This window comes from Aotus nancymaae, unplaced genomic scaffold (assembly GCF_030222135.1).
Source record: "Aotus nancymaae isolate 86718 unplaced genomic scaffold, 86718_ANA_hifiasm-v0.15.2.pri h1tg000058l, whole genome shotgun sequence".
Lineage (NCBI taxonomy): Eukaryota > Metazoa > Chordata > Mammalia > Primates > Aotidae > Aotus > Aotus nancymaae.
Window position 1 is genome coordinate 10,919,395 of NW_026988472.1, and position 24,935 is coordinate 10,944,329.

A 24,935-nucleotide genomic window follows, 5' to 3' on the forward strand; every position below is an offset into this window, starting at 1 on the left:
AAAAGCAATGAAAACAGGATGTACAACAGGAAATACGCTGGGAGTCCTAAGACCAAATAGATTTGTCATACCTATAAACAAAATTGGGCTAAACAATAGGATTTGCCTATTAAAAAGCAGAATACTCTCAGATTGAACCACAATGTCTAAAGAAGTTCTCAGACTAAGATACATAATCCAAATATACCCATAATAAACTAGAAAGAGAGATTAATTTAATTAGACATTAAACTAAAGAAGTTAGGAAAAAAAATTTTAAAGCAGATGGAAGGATTTTAGTGAAATAAAAGCATAAATGAATAATTAGAAAATAGAAAAATGGCAAAAATCTAAGAACGGCGATACAGGTGAGGGAGAGTAAAAGAAATAAAATATTAGCATTTGTTTACCTAATTGAGGGGAAAAAATCACAAATACACTCTATGAGAACTATGTTGGAGAAATAGCCACAGATATAAAGGAAATTAATCATGAGACCACTTTACCCAAAACGATGCAAAAATATTAAAAACCTTGAGAAAATACATGATTTTTAAAAATTACAAAGAATCCATATTTCTACATCTATATATTAATATATCAATATCTCAACCTAAATGCATATATAGGCCAGGTGCTGTGGCTCATGCCTGTAATCCCAGCACTTTGGGAAGCCGAGGTGGGCAGATCGCCTGAGGTCAGGAGTTCGAGACCAGCCTGGCCAACATGGCGAAACCCCCATCTCTACCAAAAATGCAAAAATTAGCCAGGCCTGGTGGTGCGTGCCTGTAATCCCAGCTACTCGAGAGGCTGAGGCAGGAGAATCACTCAAACCTAGGAGGCGGAGGTTGCAGTGAGCTGAGATCACACCACTGTGCTCCAGCCTGGGTAACAGAGTGAGACTCCGTCTCTAAATAAATAAATAAGTGCATATATAATCTAAACAGAAAAATATGATGGAAAAAATAGAGAAAGATGACAAACAGATACCCTTCAAATCATACACCATGCCCAAATAAATTCACAGGAGAGTTCTATAAAGCATTGAAGGACCAGACAACACCAACGTAGCGCTAATTCTTCCAGATATATTTGTTCTGTGAAAGGGGCTGAGATAGTTTGAGGGTGAGCAAATCGATTCCATATTTATGGTGTTGAAAGCATTCTGAGCGCTTAACCAAATCGTTCTGTGGAAGGGAGATCATATGTCCTGAGGAACATATGAGTCTATTCTGCAGTTGAGAAGTTGCCACCATTTCTCTTTAATGTGAGTTTTCCCATGCACAATGAGGACTGACTTCTGGGAAAAGGCCTTCCCACAATCAGCATACATACAAGGTGTGTTTCCTGTATGGATTCTGGTGCCCAGTGAAGTATACATGTTGGCAGAAGGCCTTCCCACAGTCACTGCATCTGGAGGGCTTCTCCCAGTGTGTCTTCTCTGATGTGTAATCATCTGTGATTTCCGGATAAAAAGTCATCCCAAACTCAGTACATTCAGGGGATTTCTCCCTGGGATGAGTTTTCTGATGTATAATGAGTGGAGACTTCTCACAGAAGGCTTTTCCACATTCACTACACTCATAGGGTTTCTCTCCAGTAGGAGCTCTCTGATGTAGAATGAGATGTAAGTTCAGGGAAAAGACCCTCCCACACTCAGTACACTCACAGGGCTTCTCCCCAGTGTAAACTCTCTGATGAATGAGGGGTGATTTCTGGGAGAAGGTTTTGCCACATTCACCACACTCATAAGGTTTCTCCCCTATATGAATTCTCCGGTGTATGATAAGAGGTGATTTCTGAGAGAAGGATTTTCCACGTTCAGTACACATATAAGGTTTCCCTCCAGTATGAAGCGTTTGATGGCCAGCGAGGTGTGAGATCTGAGAAAAGGCCTTCCCACAGTCAGTATACACATAAGGGTTTTCTCCTGTATGAATTCTTTGATGTCCTATGAGGTGGGACTGTTGGCAGTAAGTTTTCCCACATTCACTACACTCATAGGGCTTCTCTCCAGTATGCGTTCTCTGATGTATAATGAACTGTGTTTGCCGAGGGAAAGTCTTCCCACATTCGGTACATTCATAGGGTTTCTCCCCAGTATGAGTTATCCGGTGTATAAAAAGGTGAGATGTCTCACAGAAGGCTTTCCTGCATTCACCGCATTCAAAGGGCTTCTCTCTTATATGAACTCTCTTATGTATAATTAGATGTGACTAAAAAGAAATGAAAATAATAATAATAATAATAAGTAGATGTGACTTCTGGGAGAAAGCTTTTGGACACTCAAAACATTCAGAGGGTTTCTCTCCAGTGTGGACTCTCCGGTGAACAATGAAAGGTGACTTCCGGGAGAATGCCCTTCCACACTCAGTACTTTCACAGGATTTCTCCCTAGTATGAATCCTCTGAAGCACAATGAGGTTTGATTTCTCACTGAAGGCTTTCCTACAATCTCCACATACATATGGTTTATCTCCAGTGTGAATTCTTTGATGTATAATGAACTGTGACTTCTTGATAAAGCCTTTCCCACACATACTACAAACATTGGGTTTCTCTCTGGCTTGAACTTTCTTATACTGAATATGGGCTTGCTTAAGACTGAGAATTTTTTCACATTGACTATCTCCACAGGGCTCCATTCAGTATGAATGAAGCCTTCCTTTTCAGGTACAGAACAGGAAGCATTATAGTTAGGTGGTCCCCCACATCCAAATCTGTCAATGGGGTCCTTTCTTGCATAGCTCCTGCTATAATTTAGTAAATCTGAACTAGACTTGAAGCTATTTTCACATGAATCAAACTTACGAAATTTTTTACTTGAAGGAGCAAGGTCTGTGCACCGATTGAACATTTTCCCAAACGCACTGTATTTGGAATCTGTCTCCTCAGTCAGTGTTTCATGGCCGATGACTGTGACCGGCCTCAAAACTCTGTCTTGGTTTCCTTGATGTCTATCTATTTGATTATCAATATGCCAGATTTTTAAAACAGAGTACAATGAATTATCCTCTGGGGCTCTTTCTAGTATTTCCATTTGAAATAAAAGTTCTCCAGAAATGATCCGCTGGGAAGATTTAAGGCCTTTCTCTCTGTCTGAAGGAAGAACAAAGAGGCAAAATCAAATAGACACACACACATACTCACACACACACACACACACACACACACGAACAGTTGGCAATGAACAGAGGTACTAGGAAGGTGGCTGTTGTAGAATGAACGTTATAAAGGAGGCCTGATACATTATGAGAAAAAGAAGGTAACTGATGTCAAGGAAGAAGAAGATCCCCTCTTGACCATCTACCCAACTCTCACTTACCTGGGTAGATCCACCTTGACAACTCACTGTCTTTGATCCATGGGTCCTTTCCATGTTCCACCTTAAAGATTACTTCTGGTTTTATACCTGAACACCCTGGTAAGAGAAAATTGTAGTGGCTTTGGCCTTGGCAGCTCAGAAATTCATGAAAAGAAGCACTTGCAGGGACCTCCCAGCCAAGTTGGATCCTTAACTCACACCACAACGCAAAAATAAATTCTAGATATAACAAAAGTATAAACATGAAAAACTAAAACTGTAAAAGAACACATTCTGTTAAAGGAATATCATAAAAGTCATGATATTGACAACCCTAAAGAAGGATGAGTAGGCTTTGATTCGTTGGTACAAAGGGAATCTGCCCTTACCCACAGAGACCAGATGACTATAGGTCTCCAGCATCACATCCCTATGCAGGGTCTTCTGAGCAGGATTCAACTGCTGCCGCTCTTCCCGGGTGAAGTCCACAGCCACATCCTCAAATGTCACTGGTTCCTACAACAGAACATTCCTGTACAATCTGCTTGTTCTGGTGATTTTTACCATAGCAATACATATAGAATGCCTACTTTGCACTTTGCCTAGCATACTTTATGATAGTAACAATGTAAAATCCTGCCATTAGCAAGAATAGTTAGTGGAACAGAACAGTCTAGAAATAGATACAAATAAAAATGGGAAATTTAATACATAATAAAGGTAGCATTTTAAAAAGATATGGAAAAACAAATTATTCAAAACTGGAGAGATATCAGAAGCAAAAAATGTAACTGGATTTCCTACATCACACTAAACACAAAAAGAAATTAAAGATATGACAAAAATTTAAATGAAAAAAGAGAAACTATAAAATAAGGACAGGAGAGGTTTTAAAAAATAATCCTTGAGTGGAGAAGATTCTTCTAAGCATGTCCCAAAACCCAGATGCCACAAATGAAAACACTGATACACGTGACTACTTTATGTGTTACATGGCAAAACAGATCATAAGTAAACTCAAAGGACATGACTAACTAGGGAAAAATTACACACACAACAGATAGGATGGACAAAAAGCTAATTTCCTCCAAATATAGAGAGAGCTCCTACAAAGCAAGAAGAAAAAGACCAATAACTTTTTCTTTAAATGGCTGATATGGTTTGGCTCTGTGTCCCCACCCAAATCTCATCTCAAATTGCAATCCCCACTTGTCAAGGGAGGGAGGTGATTAAATCATGGAGGCAGTTTCCCCATGCTGTTCTCGTAATAGTGAGTGAGTTCTCTGAAGATCTGATGGTTTTATAAGTGTCTGGCGTTTCCCTTGCTGGCACTTCTCTCTCCTGCCACCATATGAATAAGGTCCTTGCTTCTCCTTCCGCCATGATTGTAAGTTTCCTGAGGCCTTCCCAGTCATGTGGAACTGAGTCAATTAAACCTCTTTCCTTTATAAACTACCCAGTTTTGGGTATTTCTTTATGGTGGCATGAGAACACACCAATACGACGGTCAAGGACATGACAATCAATTCACAGAAAATAAAATGCAAATGTTTTTTAAACATGTAAAAAGATGCTCAACTTCACTCACATGAAGATAAATGCAAACTAAAACAAGACACCATTTTTCCCTTACATATTATCAAAGGTGGGCATTTGACAAGTCACTGACCAAATGCTAAGACTGTGAGAGAAGTCATAGTGACTCAGTGCAAGTTAGTGAAGATATCAAGAAATGCATACTCAAATTGTCTGTGGTATACGGTATATTTTGAAGGCAATTAATTTGGCAATACCTATCAAAATTTATAATGTACACATCCTCTGACTTGCAATTTGGTTTCTAGAAGTTATTCTACATAAATATTCATAAATGTGACCAAATGACACATGTGAAGACACTGCTCTACAGTATTATTTATTTACAATAGCAAAAAAATGGAAACAACCTCATGGGAGATTGGACGAATAAATGATGCTACAATCCCCATAAGGGAATACTATATGCAATTATAAAAAGCAACAGGGAAGGGGCCAGATGTGGTGGCTCACACCTGTAATCCCAGCACTCTGGGAGGCCTAGGTGGGCGGATCACTTGAGGTCAGGAGTTCGAGACCAGCCTGGCCAACGTGGCTAAACCCTGTTTCAACTGAAAATACAAAAATTAGCTGGGCATGGTAACGCATGCCTGTAGTCCCAGTTACTTGGGAGGAGGCTGCGGCAGGAGAATTGCTTGAATCCAGGAGGTGGAGGATGCAGTGAGCCAAGATCATGCCACTGTACTCCAGCTGGGGTGACAGAATGAGACTCTGTCTCAAAAAAAAAAAAAAAAAAAACCAGCCTGGGTAACATGGCAAAAACTCCTGTCTCTACAAAAAATTAGCCAGGTGTGGTGGCACAGGCCTATAGTCCCAGCTAGGAAGGCTGAGGTGAGAGGATCACCTGAGCCTGGGAGGTCAAGGCTACAGTGAACCAAGATAGTGCCATTGCACTCTATCCTGGCAACTGGCGTGAAAACTTGTCTCAAAAAAAAAACAGCACCAAGGAAGCTCTACATTAATTGATATGCCACAATATCTAAGATAACGTTAAGTGAAAAAAAACATTCATTCACTCAGCTAGCGGTTATTGCGTACCTAGTGATTGTAGGAACTGGGGGTACAGCAGGAAAAAAAACTGGCAAAAACACCTTCCCTGAAGGAGTTTATATTCTGTTGAGGGGAGACAGACAAAAAGGTTGAGAGAGAAATCACCAGCTGGCCAAAAAAAAAAAAAAGGTTTGCAATGTGCACTTCAAGATCATCCATATACAAAAAGCTCCTGGAAAACAATAAGCAAAGACAAGGAAAGAGGGATTCACAGAGAAATACGAAATTTAAAATAAATATGTGAAAAGATGCTGAATCTTATTTAATCGCTAAAGAAAAGCAAATGAACATGAGATATAATACTTACTCATAAAAATAACAGGAAAGAAAAATACAGATGATGGATAATGGTGGCAGGAGGGAGGGGGAACACTGGAAATAGGTGGGCTTTCTTGTAAACAATTTGTGGTCACATGTGTAAGCTGATTACACAGTATTGAAATACAATTTGGGCCAGGCACAGTGGCTCAGGCCTGTAATCCCAGCACTTTGGGAGGCCAAGGCCGGTGGATCACCTGAGGTCAGGAGTTCAAGCCCTCCCTGATCAACATGGTGAAACCCCGTTTCTACTAAAAATACAAAAATTAGTCAGGTGTGGTGGTGGGCACCTGTAATCCCAGCTACTCAAGAGGGTGAAGCAGGAGAATCGCTTGAACCTGGGAGGCCAAGGTTGCAGTGAGCTGAGATCACACCACTGCACTCCAACCTGGGCAACAGAGTGAGACTCTGTCTCAAAAAATATATATATACAATATGAAAAATACTCTTTAAATTTATGAACATGAGTGCCTCTGACCTAGCACACTCATGTCTAAGAATGTGGCCTACACAAATACTTCACAAATATAAAAAGATGTCTTTATAAGGTCATTTTATTTGTGACTTCACTGCTTTAGAGTCCTGACTAGGCCATGTACTAGCTGTGTGAACTCTGCCTCACTTTCTTCATCTGAAAAATGGGAATAACAATGGTACCTAGCACAGAGGGTTCCTGGGTAAATTAAATGAGTTAATTCCATGATATTTTATTAATAGCAGTGCCTGGCACACAGTAAGCACTGGGCAAATAGTAGCTATGATTCTCATTATTACTATTACTATTGTATATTTTATGCCTTTTTTTTTAGAGAGACTGAGTTTCACCATGTTGGCCAGGCTGGTCTCAAACTCCTGACCTGAGGTGATCCACCCGCCTTGGCCTCCCAAAGTGCTGGGATTACAGGTGTGAGCCACCATGCCCAACCACTATTATATATTTTAGAAATAACTTGTTTACAGCCCAACAACAAGGTTCTGGTATCCTGCAAACATTAAATGGATATTTAATGGACATTAATTTGACAATGTAGATTAGAGGACAGCAAACTATGGCCTGCAGGCCGAATTTAGCCCATCATGTGTTTTTCAATGGCCTGCAAGCTAAACTGGTTTTACACGTTTTCTTTTGAGACCGTCTTGCTCTATCACCCAAGCTGGAGTGCACTGGAACAATCTTGACTCACTGCAACCTCCTCCTCCAGGGCTCAAGTGATTCGCCCACATCCGCCTCATGAGTAGCTGGGACCACAGGTGCACGTCAGCATGCCCGGTTAATTATTGTATTTTTTTGTAGAAATGGGGTTTTGCCATGTTGCTCAAGTCAGTCTAGAACTCCCGTCTCTAGAACTTGGCCTCCCAAAGTGCTGGGATTACAGGTGTGAGTAGCTGCACCTGGCCCAGTTTTTACATTTTTAATGATTGAAAAGAAGTCAAAAGAAGAAGAATATTTGTGACACATGAAAATTATATGAAATCCAACCTTCAGTGTCCATAATAAAGTGTTATTGGATCACAGCCAAGCTCATTGGTTTACATATTGTCGATAGCTGCTTTATACCTAAAACAGCAGATTTGAAGAGTTGCAACAGGGACCGTATGGCCCATAAAGCCTCAGACACTTCTATCTGTCCCTCTGCAGAAAAAGTTTGCTGACCCCTGATTTAGATGAACTGGACAAATCACTTGAAAATTACAATTTGCCAAACCGGACAGAAAAAGAAATAAAAAATCTGAATGGTAGTATATCTTTTAAATGAATTGAATATATCATTTAAAACCTTCCCACAAAGAAAACTCCATATCCCGATGGCTTCACTGGAGAACTCTTCCAAACATTTAAGAAAAAAATAGGCCAGACCCAGTGGTTCACACCTATAATCCCAGCACTTGGGGAGGCTGAGGTGGGTGGATCACCTGAGGTCAGGAGTTCGAGACCAGCCTGCCCAACACGGTGAAACCCCATCTCTACTAAAAATACAAAAGTTAGCTTGGCACGGTGGCGGGCACCTGTAATCCCAGCTACTTGGGAGACTGAGGCAGGAGAATCGCTTGAACCTGGGAGGTGGAGGTTACAGTGAGCTGAGATTGTTCCTTTGCACTGCAGCCTGGACGACAAGAGCGAAACTCCATCTCAAAAAAAAATTTAAGAAGGAAATAATAACAATATTACCCAAATTTTCCCGGAGAATATAAAGAGAATACTTTCCAACATGAGGCCAATGTAACAGGATGTCAAAATGTGACGGGAACAATACAAGAAAGTAAAATGATAGGCCCCTATGTCTCATAAACATAGTAGTATAAACCCTAAACAAAATATTAACAAGGGATTGGCTAGATCATGATGATGATGATGATGATGATGATGATAGGAGTGGGTGGGGATAAAAGACACATAAAACAAGCTTGGCTATCAGTTCATAATATTTGCAGATGGGTAATTACAAAGGGGTTCACTAAAATCTCTACTTTCGTATATGTTTAAAATTAAAATTTTCCATAAGAAAATGTAAAAAAACTAAATTTTTAGAAAAAGAAAGAAAAAACTAAATTTTAGGAGAAAAGAAAGTTGCAGAACAGAACAGAAACAGTGTGTGTATTTTTCGTGTGTGGTAAAGAAAAAATGCGTGACAATAATATCACTTTCACACACTGACAATGCATCTACACACATAGATGGAGTTACACATGTATAAAGAAAAGAGATTCTCCTCAAACCAGATAATGCTAGTTATGCCAGGGAAGGAGGCAGAGGTGAGGCTGGAGATATTTCACTTTCTTTTTTTTAACTATATTGTTTATGTTCTTTGCCCCATGTATCAGATTACCTTTGCAGGGAGGGAAGAAAAAAAAAACCAGACTGAAACTGGAGGAGCAGAGAAGGAACTGGCCTTGAGTTGGGTCGAGACCCCACAAACTCTGAGATGACAGTAAAGCAGCCATAAACCAGGAAACTCTCCCACCCTCCAAACCCCTGCCAGAGAACTTTAATTAAACAGTCTCTTTAGAACTACTACTGACAATGCCACCCTGAACTGAAGACCACTGGCCTTCAGGAAAACTCAGGAACAAAATTTCTTAAGTTAAAGTCCCAGAAATCTTGACTTGCTAAGGAACTGGACTGATTTCTCTTTGTGGAAAATGAAGAGCACATAACTGATCATGTGATGTTAACCTTTTCACTGGAGCTGCCAGAAGGCTCATAGTCAAAATGTTTAGCTCAGTTTCTATGAAGTAAGACCAGATGATCTGTGTATCTTCACAGCAATTTTGCCTGTTGATCTTCTACTCTCTCTAAATTTCTCTAATCCTTATTTTCAACTAATTGCCCTTTCCCATTTGTTGTGGGAAAACCAAGTGGCAAACAAGTAACTTACCTGGGACTCAATCATTTTTTGTTTCTGTTTGGAAAGCAATTGGGGGTGGGGTGGAGTGCAAAGAGTCTTCAGAGCTGAAGCTGAGTTAACCACTCTTCAATAGCTGGATGTGACAATGTGTTGCTTGTTAATTCATTGCTGACTTGTGTTTCTCATCTGAGCCAGTAACTCCATATCTGGAACTTTGCCCTAAGGTAATAATCATGGATGCATACAGATATTTAACCTCAGAAACCTTCAACACGGTTTTGTCTTTAACATCATATTATTGAAAATAACATAAATGCCCAGCACTAAAGAATGGGAAAATTAATTATGGAAGCTCCAAAGGCTGGAAAGGCAGGTAAAAAGTAACACTCTAGATGATTAAAAGCAACACTTAAAAAAGCAACGCTTAGGGGCCAGGCTCGGTGGCTCATGCCTGTAATCCCAGCACTTTGGGAGGCCGAGGTGGGTGGATCACGAAGTCAAGAGATCGAGACCATCCTGGTCAACATGGTGAAACCCCGTCTCTACTAAAAATACAAAAAAATTAGCTGGGCATGGTGGCGCGTGCCTGTAATCCCAGCTACTCAGGAGGCTGAGGCAAGAGAATTGCCTGAACCCAGGAGGCGGAGGTTGCGGTGAGCCGAGATCACGCCATTGCACTCCAGCCTGGGTAACAAGAGCGAAACTCCGTCTCCCTAAAAAAAAAAAAAAAAAAAAAAAGCAACGCTTGAAAGCAACACTCTAGATGATTAAGAGAGGCAAAGGAAACATCGCCAGCAAATGTAAAGTATGGTCTTGTCTGGGTCTTAATTTGAACAGACAAAGAAATTTTTAGATAATCATGAAAGTTTGAACCCCGACTAGATATTTGATAACATTAAGGAATTTAACCATTGATTATCTGAAGATACTGTTGTTAATTATTTTACCTTAGGGTAACAAAATCGACCTTTAAGGCTTTATTTTTTACATAATGAAACGTGTATAGATGAAATGATGTGTCTGGAATTTGTTTCAAAATAATAAAGACTACACATGTAAAAAGTCATTGAACTATATACAGGTCAGGCGCAGTGGGCCAGCACTTTGGGAGGCCAAGGTGGGTGGACTGCCTGAGTTCAGGAATTGGAGACCACCCTGGGAAACATGGCAAAACCCCATCTCTACTAAAAAATACAAAAATCAGCTGGGCACGTTGGTGCGCACCTGTAATCCCAGCATGTTGAGAGACGGAGGCAGGCAAATTGCTTGAGCCCAGGAGTTCAAGACCAGCCTAGGCAACATAGGGAAACCCCATCTCTATGAAAAATACAAAAAATTAGCCTGGCGTGGTGGCACACACCTGTAATCCCAGCACTTTGGGAGGCTGTGGTGGGCAAACAACTTGAGTCCAGAAGTTTGAGACCACCCTGGCCAACATCGTAAAATCCATTTCTACTAAAAATACAAAAATTAGCCGGGCGTGGTGGTGGCGCCTGTAATCCCTGCTACTAGGGAGGCTGAGACATGAGAATCACTTGAACCCAGGAGGTGGAGTTTGCAGTGAGCCAAGATTGAGCCACTGCACTTCAGCCTGGGCAATCAGCAAGAGAAGGAAGGGAGGAAGGGAGGGAGGGAGGGAGAGAGAGAGAGAGAGAAAGAAAGAAAGAAGAGAAAGAACAGAGGGAGGGAAGAGAGAGGGAGGGAGGAAGGGAGGGAGGGAGAGAGGGAGGAAGGAAGGAAGGAAGGAAGGAAGGAAGGAAGGGCATTCTGGAGGAAGAAGTGAAAGGGTGGCCTAGATGAGTACTTGAATAACTTTTTCTGTAAAAGAGTCATATGGTAAATGTTTTAGATTTTGTGGGATCTGTGGTCTCTGCTGTAACTACTCAGCCCTGCCACTGCAGGTTGAAAGTAGTACTATACAATACATAAACTAAAGGTGCTCACTGGCTGTGTTCCAATAAAACATAATTTTGGGGCACTGAGATTTGAATTTCACATCATTACTGGATTCCAAAGTTGAAGCTTTGACCTACAAAAAGGCAGATGCTGATCTGCTTCCAGAGGAGATTGGAAAACTCGAAGATAAAGTGGAATGTGCTAATAATGCCCTGAAAGCAGACTGGGAAAGATGGAAACAAAATATGCAAAATGATATCAAGTTAGCATTTACAGATATGGCTGAGGAGAATATCCACTACTATGAACAGTGCCTTGCTACGTGGGAATCATTCCTTACATCACAGACCAATCTCCACTTGGAAGAAGCCTCTGAAGATAAGCCTTAATCCCATTCAGGACTTCTGTTTGATCTTTGGGAGACAGAATTTATTAACCAAAGTTACTCTTTCTGGATATGCCGTGTCCCTTATAAAGTGGATGGAAAATGTTTTGTACTATCTGGAAAACCAACAACTTGAAACCTCAGATATTCCAGGTCACTGAAATGAATTTGAAGACGTATCTATCTGCATGGGTATATATCTATACGTATATAGATATATAAATACAGAGAGAGAGAGATTTTGCTTGGTTTTAATTATGTTCTTAAATTTGTGTGCCAATAATTGCATATAGATTTTTTTCTTAGATATCTGACTGTGGAACATGACATTTTAAATATGTTGTAAGGACTGTTTTAACAAAAAGTTTAATATGAAAAAATAAATAACTAACTAACTAAATAAATAAAGAGATCCAAGATGGCTGATCACTAGCAACTCGGGATTGTAGCTCCCAGTGAAAGTGCAGAGAATGAGAGGATGCCACACTTTCAGACGCTGATCACTAGCAGCTCGGGATTGTATCTCCCAGTGAAAGTGCAGAGAATGAGAGGACACCACACTTTCAGACGCTGATCACTAGCAGCTCGGGATTGTAGCTCCCAGTGAAAGTGCAGAGAACGAGAGGACACCACACTTTCAGACGAATTTTTGTTGCTCAAGGACCAGGAGATTCCCAGCGGAGGAGTCCCACGGGTCGCCAGCGCGACTCTTGTGGCCGGCACGGCGGTTTTGCTAGTGCCTCGGCGCGGCAGTTCTTGGTGCAGAAAAGCACCATCAATCTTAACACCACTGTTTTGGCCGGCGCAGTGGATTGCTCAGATTTCGGCGCTGGGAATCAACAAGTTGGACGTCCACTCAGAGACCTAATTTGAAAGTCGGTAATCACAAAGACGACAGGTGGATAAACTTACAATGACAGGAATAAACCAGTGTAAAAAGGCTGAGAATACCCAAAATTAGAATACCTCTCTCTCTACAGGGGATCACAGTTCCTCATCAGCAATGGAACAAGGCTTGATGGAGAACGAGTGCGTTCCCTTAACAGAAGTAGGCTTCAGAAGGTGGATGATAAGAAGCTTCTGTGAATTAAAAGAACTTGTTCTAACCCAATGCAAAGAAACTAAGAACTTTGAAAAAAGGTTTGACGAAATGCTAACGAGAATAGACAATTTAGAGAGGAATATAAGTGAATTAATGGAGCTGAAAAACACAACACGAGAACTTCGCGAAGTATGCACAAGTTTTAACAGTCAAATCAATCAAGCAGAAGAAAGGATATCAGAGGTCGAGGACCAACTTAATGAAATAAAACGAGAAGTCAAGATTAGAGAAAAAAGGATAAAAAGGAATGAGCAAAGTCTCCAAGAAATATGGGACTATGTGAAAAGACCTAATCTACGTTTGATAGGCGTACATGAATGTGACGAAGAGAATGAATCCAAGTTGGAAAATACTCTTCAGGATATTATTCAGGAAAACTTTCCCAACCTAGTAAGGCAGGACAATATTCAACTCCAGGTAATACAGAGAACACCACAAAGATATTCCTCAAGAAGACCAACCCCAAGGCACATAATAGTCAGATTCATTAGGGTTGAAATGAAGGAGAAAATACTAAGAGCAGCCAGAGAGAAAGGTCAGGTAACCCACAAAGGGAAGCCTATCAGACTTACAGCAGATCTCTCAGCAGAAACCCTACAAGCCAGAAAAGAGTGGGGCCAATATTCAACATCCTTAAACAAAAGAACTTTCAACCCAGAATTTCATATCCAGCCAAACTAAGCTTCACAAGTGAAGGAAAAATAAAATCTTTTGTGAACAAGCAAATACTTAGAGATTTCACCATCAACAGGCCTGCTTTACAAGAGCTTCTGAAAGAAGCACTACACATATAAAGGAACAACCAGTATCAGCCTTTCCAAAAATATTCCAAAAATATATCAAAAAGCAAAGAGCATTAACATAATGAAGAACTTACATCAACTAATGGGCAAAACAGCCAGCTAGCATCAAATGGCACTATTAAACTCATATATATTATTATCTGGATAATAAGCCAAAACCCATCATTATGCTGTATCCAGACCCATCTCACATGCAACGATACACAAAGACTCAAAACAAAGGGACGGAGGAAGATTTACCAACCAAACGGAGAGCAAAAATAAATAAATAAATAAAAAGCAGGAGTTGCAATTCTCACCTCTGATAAAATAGACTTTAAAGCAACAAAGATCAAAAGAGACAAAGAAAGGCATTACATAATGGTAAAAGGATCAATGCAACAAGAAGAGCTAACGATCCTAAATATACACGCACCCAATACAGGAGCACCCAGATACATAAGACAAGTTCTTAATGACTTATAAAGAGACTTAGCCTCCCACACAATAATAGTGGGAGACTGTAACATCACATTGTCAGTATTAGACAGATCAACGAGATAGAAAATTAACAAGGATATCCAGGACTTGAACTCAGATCCGGAACAAGTAAACTTAATAAACATGTATAGAACTCTCCACTTCAAATACACAAAACATACATTCTTATCAGTACCATATCACACCTATTCCAAAAGTGACTACATAATTGGAAGTAAATCACTCCTCAATAATTGCATAGCATTTCATAGGTTTAAATGAAATATTGGTTGGCTGTTTGTTTGTTATTTTCTTCCCTTATTCCTTCCTGTCTCCATTGTTAAGCACAATTATTGGCATAAAAGAGATTTTCAATTCCCATTTTTAGACTGCATTCTAGCCTGGGCAATAAAGCAATACTCCCCGTTCTCTCTCCCTCTTTCTCTTCCTTTTTCTTCCTCTTCTTCATTCTTTTTTTTCTTTCTCTCTTTCTTTCTTCCTTTTTTTTCTTTCTTTCTTCCTTTTTTTTCTTCAAAAAAAAAAAGAATTTTACATCATTTTCATGGGTCACAAAATATTATTCTCCTTTTGATTTTTTTCCAATGATAAAAAGTATGAAAACCATTCTCAGCTCATGGCTGTATTTAAAAAAAAAAAAAAAAAAAAAAAAGGCAGCATGTCAGATTCGGCCCACTGCCCAGTTTCCCAACCCCTGGTCTAGATAAAACAAGATTGGCTGTGAGTTGATGACTGATGAGACTGGGTGGTGGGCATAATGGGGGTCCATTATACGATTCCCTCTATTTTTGTGGATGTTTGAAAATTTCTATAAGAAAGGTTTATATTTAAGTATTACCATAGAAATAATCTAAGTAGTACTATGGAAATTAAGTTAATGGCATGGAAATATCGCTGTAAAATGAAGAAAAGAGAGAACACAAGAATGTGTTCCTAATTGTTTAATAACAGAATAACAGGCCAGGGGTGGTGGCTCACACCTGTCATCCCAGTACTTTGGGAGGCCAAGGCAGGAGGAATGCTTGAGCCCAGGAGTGTGAGGCCAGCCTGAGCAACATAGTGAGACCTCGTTTCTACAAAAAATAAACAAAATTAGCCGGGCACGGTGGCGCACACCTGTAGGCTCAGCTACTTGGGAGGCTGAGGCAGGAGAGTCACTTGAACCCAGAAAGCAGAGGTTGCAGTGAGCTGAGATCATGCCACTGCACTCCAGCTTGGGCGACAGAGACCCTGTCTGGGAAAAAAAAAAAAAAAACAGAAAAGAAAAGAAAGACAACCAGATCGTGCATTCTTAATGGGGGTGATACTGCCCCCAAGGAGTCAAAACTTAGTTGTTGGAGGCAAAAAAAAAAAAAAAAAAACCTTAGATATTACAATGGTTTGCGGCCCTCCAAAGCTCAACCCTACCTAACAAAACCTTATTCCTGACTGGGCGCGGTGGCTCACGCCTGTAATCCCAACACTTTGGGAGGCCAAGGCGGGCGGCTCACAAGGTCAGGAGTTCAAGACCAGCCTGGCTGACATGGTGAAACCCTGTCTCTACTAAAAATACAAAAATTAGCCGGGCGTGGTGGTGCATGCCTGTAATCCTGGCTACTCAGGAGGCTGAGGCAGGAGGATCACTTGAACCCGGGAGGTGGAGTTTGCAGAGCCGAGATGGCGCCACTGCACTCTAGCCTGGGTGACAGAGCAAGACTCCGTCTTAAAAAACAACAACAACAACAACAAAATCTTTGTATTTAAAGACTGTGGTATTACATGAGCAGCAGTAACCTTGAGTTCAAGGAAGATCCGTGAAATATATACAAAATTGGTGCATCGGTGCTAAAAAACTATGGCGAATAGGTAACAATCAGGTATTAACTCACTTCTCATCCCAAGCCTCACAGAGTAGGCCCTGCTATTATCCTCATTTCACAGTGGGGAAACTGAGGCCTAGAGAGGTTTCATGAGTTGTCCAAGATCCACTGCCAGTGATTTAGAGTGAGGTGGTAGAAGAACAAAAAGTAAAGAACTCCTCCCAAGCTGTCCTGGCACTAAGATTTTCAGAGCTACAACTCTAACTGCTTCCGGATGCCCTAAAAAATTAGTTCTCCGCCTAAATTCCACAGGACATTGTCTGTTTTTTAACTGAAGAATGTGCTTTACATTTCAAAATTAACTTAAAATCTTCATATTTAAAGCCATAAAATGAAAAGAGAAGCCAAAAACTGTAAAGAGATATTTGCAAAACACATACCACTACTAAAGGAGTGGTATCAGGATATTTTAAAACAATTCCTGGCCGGGTGAGGTGGCTCACACCTGTAATCCCAGCACTTTGGAAGGCCAAGGCAGGTGTATCACCTGAGGTCAAGAGTTCGAGACCAGCCTGGCCAACATGGCCAAACCCTGTCTCTACTACAAATACAGAAAAATTAGCCAGGCGTGGTGGCAGGCGCCTGTGATCCCAGCTACTGTAATCCCAGGTACTGGGGAGACTGAGGTAGGAGAATTGCTATAACCCGGGAGGTGGAGGTTGAAGTGAGCCGAGATCATGTCACTGCACTCCAGCCTGGGTGAAAGAGCGAGACTCGGTCTAAAAAAAAAAAAAAACCTACAAATCAGTAAGAAAAGGGCAGAGAGCCCAACAGAAAAATGAACAAAAGACTTGAACAGGCCTCTCACAAAAGAGGTGCTCCAAGTAATGAATCCATATAAGCAAAGGTGCTCAAACTTACTGGTCATGAGGGAAATAAAAATCAAACCGCTGTATCGAAACGTCGACACCACAAGAGCAGAGATTTTTGTTTATCCATGGACATATTATTGATCTGAAAGAGCCACCCATCATGGAGCCCACAGAATGTCAACACTGACTCCACACACTCCCACTGTTGTCCCCATAGACTCTCATCCCTCACCCAGATCCCCAGATCCATTCATCCCACGGACCAGCATCCCTCATCCTACAGACAACCCCTCACTCACCCCGGACTCCCCTCACCATCCATCCCATAGAAGCCCCATCACTCACCCTACAGACATCATCAAACACCGCACAGATCCCCATCACCCTACAAACTTCCAATTGCGTAACCCACATATTGTTACCCCTGGTCCCACAGACTCCCCTATCACTGTTCTCCACGTCACCCTCCTTAGCCCCTCCACTTGTCCCCATCCATCACTCATCACTTAGACCCGCTGCACTCAGCCAGGCCCCTCACCTCGGCTCTGCTCTCGAGCCGGGCTTGGCGCCCCCCGCCTGCCCAAATGCATTCAACATCCCCTGAAAGGCCATTTGCCTTCCAGTCCTCGCGGGAAGATGTCAGGGTGACGCGGGAGCTTGTCTTTCGCTGGCTCCGAAACAGCCGCGAAGCCAAGCTCTACCAGTAACAAAAATGGCGTCATTCCGCCAGCCCCAGGACCTCTGTCTCTGGCCGTGGCCTCGCACTGCTTCTGGAGGCTCCCATTCCAGCTGAAGGAGAGGTGCGTTTGGGGGTCCGGGGGCAGTCCCCGTGATATCTCCGAGTTCGGGTATTCGGAATTGGTCCTATAAAAGCAGTGTGAGGCTTGGAAGGGCCGCGACTGTCCCGGGCGGGTGAGTGGGCGTTCCCGGCCACCAGAAGAGACTCGGCCTGAGCAAAGGCGCGGTTGGTGACACGGCCGGGTGAGAAGGAGGGGAAGTGGAAAGGCCGGACAGAGCACCCCCCAGGGGGGTTCCTCTGCAGAAGCGGATTACTAAAACGTCTGAAGAAAGGGAAAAGACCTTTGACATCACGCAGCCACTCAGGGTGCTCACACACACCCGCCCACCTCTCCTCACCTGGCCTCGGCGCCCTCCCGCCCTCCTATTGTTTCTTCTAGGCGATAGGACCCGCCCCATCTGTCACTCACTGCCCACTCGGCCCTCCATTGGCTCCTTTGAACATGGAAGGGCCCGCCTTCACCTGTCATTCACAGCCTGGACTTCTGCTCGCCTTAGTTCAAGTAGGCTTATATGGCCTTTTGCAGCCCACATCAAAACTAAGAGTAAAGGTTCGAGGTAAAACCTAAGGGACATTGGTTTTAGAAGACTTAACAAAGGGCTGGATTGGAAGTCAGCCCGGAACGGGATTGCAGAGTTAACAAAGTTTCATATTCTGTACAAAACAGGAGCTCTGATGGTTGCAATAGTTAAGAAAGTCCTAGGATTCAAGAACTCTACCAGTGTGTATGGATAGAGAAAACATTAACAAATACCCTGCTTGAAGATCAAACCAGAAGGGCACTGGTGGTGGAATAGTAACCCAATTCCAAAGTTATTTCAGAGAGGCCTTGAATGGAAGGTTAACTTAGACCCAAGTCTGAGCTACAGATCACAGAGCCGTTAAAGGTGGCGTAGTTAACAGAGGCCTAGAATTCAGTCTATACCAAAGGGGATGATGGTGGAAGAATTAATCAAGGCCTGACTTCAAAGTCAAACCAAATGGCATTCATGATAAATATGTTAACTGAGGGCCGGGCATGGTGGCTCACGCCTATAATCCCAGCACATTGGGAGGCCAAGATAGGAGGATTACTTGAGGCCAGGAGTTAGAGACCAGCCTGGCCAACATAGCAAAACCCTATCTCTACTAAAAATACAAAAAATTATGGCTGGGCATGGTGGCTTACACCTATAATCCCAGCACTTTGGAAGGCCGAGTCAGTCTCAAGGATCACTTGAGACCAGGAGTTCGAGACCATCCAGGCTAACACAGTGAAACCCCATCTCTACTAAAAATACAAAAAAATTAGCTGGGAGGGGTGGTGCATGCCTGTAATCCCAGCTACTCGGGAGGCTGATGCAGGAGAATTACTTGAACCCAAGAGGCAGAGGTTGCAGTGAGCCAAGATTGTGCCATTGCCCTCCAGCCTGGGCGACAGAGTGAGACTCCATCTCTAAATAAATAAATAAATACAAATACAAAAATTAGCTAGGTGTGGTGGTGCACGCCTGTAGTCCCAGCTACTTGGGAGGCTGAGGCATGAGAATCGCTTGAAACCGGGAGACAGAGGTTGCAGTGAGCCAAGATCATGCCATTGCACTCCAGCCTGGGCAACAGAGCAAAACTCCATCTCAAAAAGTAAAAATTTTAAAAAAGGTTAACTGAGGGCCGGGCACAGTGGCTCACACCTGTAATCCCAGCACTTTGGGAGGCTGAGGCAGGAGGATCGCATGAGCCCAGGAGATCAAGACCAGCCTGGGCAACATAGTGAGACTCCATCTCTATAAAAGTAACCATTAACTGAGGACTGGAGTTGGGGTATACAGGAGAAGGGGCACAAGTAGCTAAAGAGTTAGCACAGATTTGATTTTCTGTACACACCAAAGAATCATAGATGAAGAGGACTTAACTGAGGCCTGCAGTCAGTGTAAAGATCTGAGGGATGCTGGGGCCTGGATAGGACAAAATGGTAAGCAGGAAGACAAAATGGCAGGCATGGAGTAGGGCCTGGATAGGACAAAATGATAAGTAGGGAGTGGGGCCTGGATGGGACAAAATACTATCAGGTAGGTCCTGACGGGGCTTTTTTTTCCCGGGCTCCTGGAGGGGGGCGGGGGGGAGGTGTGTCCGAGCTCCCGGTGAGGGTAGGGGGCGTGTCCGAGGTCCCCGCGAGGGAGGGGGCGTGTCCAAGGTCCCCGCGAGGAGAGGGGGCATGTCCGAGGTCCCCGCGAGGGGAGGGGGGCGTGTCCGAGCTCTCCGCAATGCAACCAGCCTTACAATAATGGTAAATAAAATGATTTTTACAAACATTGTTGATGCAGTAAGTAATGCTCTTCATGCATACTCCTGGATTCTAGACCCAGAGCTTCTGATCCAATAACTCAAGAATGAGATCCAATAATCTGCATTTATGTTAGTGCTTTATTTGGCAATCATTTCAAACTAATAGAAAAAGTTGCAAAAATAGTACAGAGAACTCCCATACACCCTTCATCCAGACTCCCCAAATGTGATTATTTTACCCCATTTTCTTTACATATATATAACATATATGTACATATATATGTATGTATATATGATAAATAGAGTGACAGATAGAATTTTTTCTGATAGAATTTTTACTTTAAAAAGGTAAAGTAAACATCAGCTGGGAATGTGGTTTATGCCTATAATCCCAGCACTTTGGGAGGTCAAGGTGGGAGGATCACTTGAGCTCAGGAGACCAGCCTGGGCAACATGGCAAAACTTCATCTCTACCAAAAATACAAAAAATTAGCCAGGTGTAGTGGCACACACCTGTGGTCCCAGCTACTCAGGAGGCTGAGGCAGGGGAACTGTAAGGCCGGTTGCCTCACTGGGGGCTCGGACACACCCCCCTCGGACACACCCCCTTCCCTCTCCGGGAGCTCGGACACACCTCCCCCCACTCCCCCCCCCACCCGGGAGCCTGGGAAAAAAGCCCCGCCAGGACCTACCTGATACTATTTTGTCCCATCTGGCCCCACTCCCTGCCTGCCATTTTGTCTTCCTGCCTACTATTTTGTCCCATCTGGGCCCCACTCCCTGCCTACTATTTTGTCCTATCTGGGCCCCACTCCCTGCCATTTTGTTTCATCCGGACCCTACTCCCCTCCATTTTGTCCCACTTACCTTGGGCACAACCAATCAGACGCCTCCACTCCCTATAAAACCCCCTGCCTGAGAGGAGTCCGTGCGACTTCTCCGGCCCCTCCTGTCCGGACCGCAGAACCTCACCCGGGAGCCTGATTAAATTCCTTTGCATCGGATTATTTTCGTGCTGGCCTCAGTTTCTTCATTTTAAACGTGGCAAGAACCCAAGAACAAACCTTACAGGAACCACTTGAGCCCAGGAAGCGGAGGATGCAGTAAGCCGAGATCACAACTCCGCATTCCAGTCTGGGCAACAGAGTGAGACTCTGTCTCAAAAAAAACAAAAAAAAAAAAAAAGAAAAAGGAAGGAAAGAAGGAAGAAAGGAAGGAAAGGAAAACAGTAAATGTCCCTAAATACTAGTGTGTTTTTGCTAAAGAAAAATAAAGAAAACAGGACATTGCCTTACATAACCACAATATAATAATCAAAGTCAAGCAATTAACATTGATATAAAACAATTATCTAATCTTTAAACCTTTTCAGGCCAGGCACAGTGGCTCGCACCTACAACCCCAGCACTTTGGGAGGCCGAGGTGGGTGGATTACTTGAGGTCAGGAGTTCCAGCCTGGAATGCATAGTGAAACCCCGTCTCTACTGAAAATACAAAAATTAGCTGGGTGTGGTAGTGGGCACGTGTGATCCCAGCTGCTTGGGAGGCTGGGGCAGGAGAATCTCTAGAACCTGGGAGGCAGAGGTTGCAGTGAGCCAAGATCACGCCACTGCACTCCAGCCTGGGTGATGAGAGTGAAACTCTGTCTCAAAAAAGCAGAACAAAACAAAAACAAACAAACAAACAAACAAAAAACTATTTAAAATGTGCCAGTAGTCCCAACAATGCCCTTTACAGCAAAAGAGGACTTTTTTTCTGTTCCTGGATCCAGTCTGAATTATGCTTTGCATTTACCTGCCTCATCTCCTCAGTCTCCCTTAATCTGTACTTTCTTCATCTTTTATGACATTGGCCTTGTTTGAAGGACATAGGCAGGTTGTTTTGCAGAATGTATCTTGGGTTCACACTGACATCTCTGATTCCAGTCCAAGGTCTCAGGATTATTCTAGCCTTACCTCCTTTTCAGATTTGCGACGCCTTTCTCAGACAGTAAGAAACATGGCTCTCATTATCTATATTTTACTCATTTGCTCAATCCTCATATACACATAGTCTCAGAATTCCTAACCATACCCCTGTGTAAAAAATAATAATAATAAATCACTAACTAAAGTACAACATTTGGCTGAGCATGGTGACTCGTGCCTGTAATCCAAGCACTTTGGGAGGCTGAGGCGGGAGGATCACTTGAGCCCAGGAGTTCAAGATCATCCTGGGCAACACAGAGACTCCATCTCTATTTAAAAAATAAGAATAGGCCAGGCACAGTGGCTCGCACCTGTAATCTCGGCACTTTGGAAGGTCGAGGCGGGTGGATAACGAGGTCAGGAACTCAAGACCAGCCTGGCCAAGATGGTAAAACCCCGTCTCTACTAAAAATACAAAAATTAGCCGGAAGCGGTGGCAGGCACCTGTAATCCCAGCTGCTTGGGAGGCTAAGGCAGAGAATAGCTTGAACCCAGGAGGCAGAGGTTGCAGTGAGCCAACATCAGGCCACTGCACTCCAGCCTGGGTGACAGAGCAAGACTCTGTCTCAAAAAAATAAAAAATAAAATAAAAAAAGACAATATTTGTGTGCAGTCATTTTTGCTTTTTGTCTTATAGTATCCAGTCAAAATAACTGCTTCCCAAAGTGACTGACTTATTTTCTTCCCCATGCCCGTGAGCGTGGTTACGTTATTCATCTGTAATATGCTTAGGTTCCTTTGTTTCTGTTTCTGTTCCATTTTGGGTCCCCCCAATCCTAGTTTATTTTAATTTATTTATGTTTTCACCCACTTCCTCACTTTCCTACATCTACTTTTGGAATGTGTGAAACATTACTATGCTTCTAAAAGAGGCAAAACCATACCAAAAGAATAAAAGTGTTTCTCCCTGCTCACTCCTACTTCCCATCCCCTCCTTTCCACCACGTTCCATCCCATTCCCTTTAGGTAACACATCTCGTTCATTATTGTTTCATGTGCAAGCTCAGGGCGAATGTGTTGGGCCCTGGGAGGTGGATTCCCATGATTCCATGCTCCGGTCCCCTTCTGCAGTAAATGTATCCAAAGTCCTGACTGCAAATGTCCATGCTTTTTAAATTTCCTCGGTATAATGTATTGAAGAGGGTGGGGGAATTCACCTGAGTGCATGATTGTGGGATCACCCAGAAATTAAGGAGTTTCACCATTTTATTTAGTTTAGGGTTTAAAAAGGTAAAGTGTGTTCTATATAGCTGCAGGAAAACAGCCAGTTGCATGGCAAAAATGATGCCATCTTGAAGCAAACCTACCATCATGATCAATGTTTGACTTCTGCATACCGAGGTATTCTGCAGCAGGGTTTTTAAACAGTTCCTGTACTACAGATAACCTTAATAGCAATGCTTATTTAACCTCCCCAGTTTTTTCTTTCTTTCTTTCTTTCTTTCTTTTTTTTTTTTTTTTTTTCTGAGACAGAGTCTCACTCTGTCATGCAGGCTGGAGTGCAGTGGTGTGATTTCGGCTCACTGCAACCTCCGCCTCCTGGGTTCAAGCGATTCTCCTGCCTCAGTCTTCTGAGTAGCTGGGATTACAGGTGCCTGCCACCACGCCTGGCTAATTTTTGCGTTTTTAGTAGAGACAGTGTTTCACCATGTTAGCCAGGCTGGTCTCAAACTCCTGACCTTAAGTGATCCACCCGCCTCAGCCTCCCAAAGTGTTGAGATTGCAGGCGTGAGCCACTGTGCCTGGCCTCCCCAATTTTCAAGAGTTTTGGCAAGAAAGTCTGAGACCAGACTGGCTGGACATGGCTTCACTCTAAAAGTGTGCTATAGAAAGGATTCTTTCTGATGAGCAGGTGCAGGGTTTCACCCTCTTAGAGCTCCCTGAGACATGGCTTCTATTCCTAAGTCCCTATTAAATATTTCTTTCTGGCCGGGCATGGTGGCTCATGCCTGTAATCCCAGCACTTTGGGAGGCCGAAGAGGGTGGATCACAAGGTCAGGAGTTCGAGACCAGCCTGGCCAATATGGTGAAACCCCATCTCTAACTAAAGATACAAAAAATCAGCCAGGCATGGTGGCAGGTGCCTGTAATCCCAGCTACTCGGGAGGCTGAGGCCGGAGAATTGCTTGAACCCAGGAGGCGGAGGTTGCAGTGAGCTGAGATTGTGTGATTGCACTCCAGCCTGGGCGACAGGGCAAGACTCCATCTCAAAAAAAAAAATTTCTTTCTGAGAAGCTGGGTTTGTCAGCCTCGTTCTTCAGTCTTTAGGGGTGGGTTTGCATATACCAGCTATTGTGGAACATTTGCTGAGCCAGGCAGGAGCTGAAGAACCAAAACATTGATCCTTTTGTGGTTCCTAAGCATGATGATTGGGTGTTCATGTGCTTATGTGAGATGTGCCTCTCTCAAACTTTGTTACAACATCAGCACATTATTCATCTGATATGAAAAAAAAAGAAAGAAATGGCTAAGGGGAATGAAGCATCTGTGCGTGAAATCCCAGGGTGGCCAGCTACATCTATGTGGGGTGGTATTATATATACCTCTGTTAGTTGCTTGTGGACCTCTGCATGAGTAGCGGGACATCCCGAAAACGCAAAAGGAATTATTACCTGAAAGCCATATAGTGCACTGTGGTAGGGAAGGATGGTGGATAACCTATCCAGTGGGCTAGCCACTTCTCTGGGCTGTTCATTTGGCATCGGCGGCCCAGCTAGCAGCAGAAGCGAAAACTAAATGGCTAGGGGAAGAATTGCAATGAGAAAAAGACATGTGACTTTCGACTTCTCTCCTTGCATCTCACATCATGAAGAAAATTGACGACCAAGAGAACAAAAATTAAAACCTTAGCATGTAGATAAATTGGTCCGCATAGGAGGAATGAAATGGAAATGACGAGAAATCAGAGCTGCCATGCATACCTAAGCCCGATTGGGATGTGAAAACTTGAAATCCCTGGGGATGTTGCAGAGAGGA

General features: G+C 42.9%; 1 protein-coding gene and 1 non-coding gene across 2 annotated transcripts; one reads left to right on the forward strand and one right to left on the reverse strand.

The window, feature by feature from the left end:
- Nucleotides 1-721: 721 nt before the first annotated feature.
- LOC105710698 (zinc finger protein 630) lies at nt 722-17,352 on the reverse strand. The gene is given in 8 exon segments (XM_021667547.2): nt 722-1,405; nt 1,408-1,447; nt 1,449-2,626; nt 2,629-3,078; nt 3,305-3,400; nt 3,673-3,799; nt 9,625-9,813; nt 17,274-17,352. Coding segments are annotated over 7 exon segments (2,010 nt in total). The 5' UTR covers nt 9,640-9,813; nt 17,274-17,352; the 3' UTR covers nt 722-1,301.
- Nucleotides 17,353-24,300: 6,948 nt separating this feature from the next.
- Nucleotides 24,301-24,404, forward strand: LOC135270006 (small nucleolar RNA U13). The gene has a single exon (XR_010338234.1). It is a non-coding gene; the product is annotated as a small nucleolar RNA U13 (small nucleolar RNA).
- The last annotated feature ends 531 nt before the right edge of the window (nt 24,405-24,935 follow it).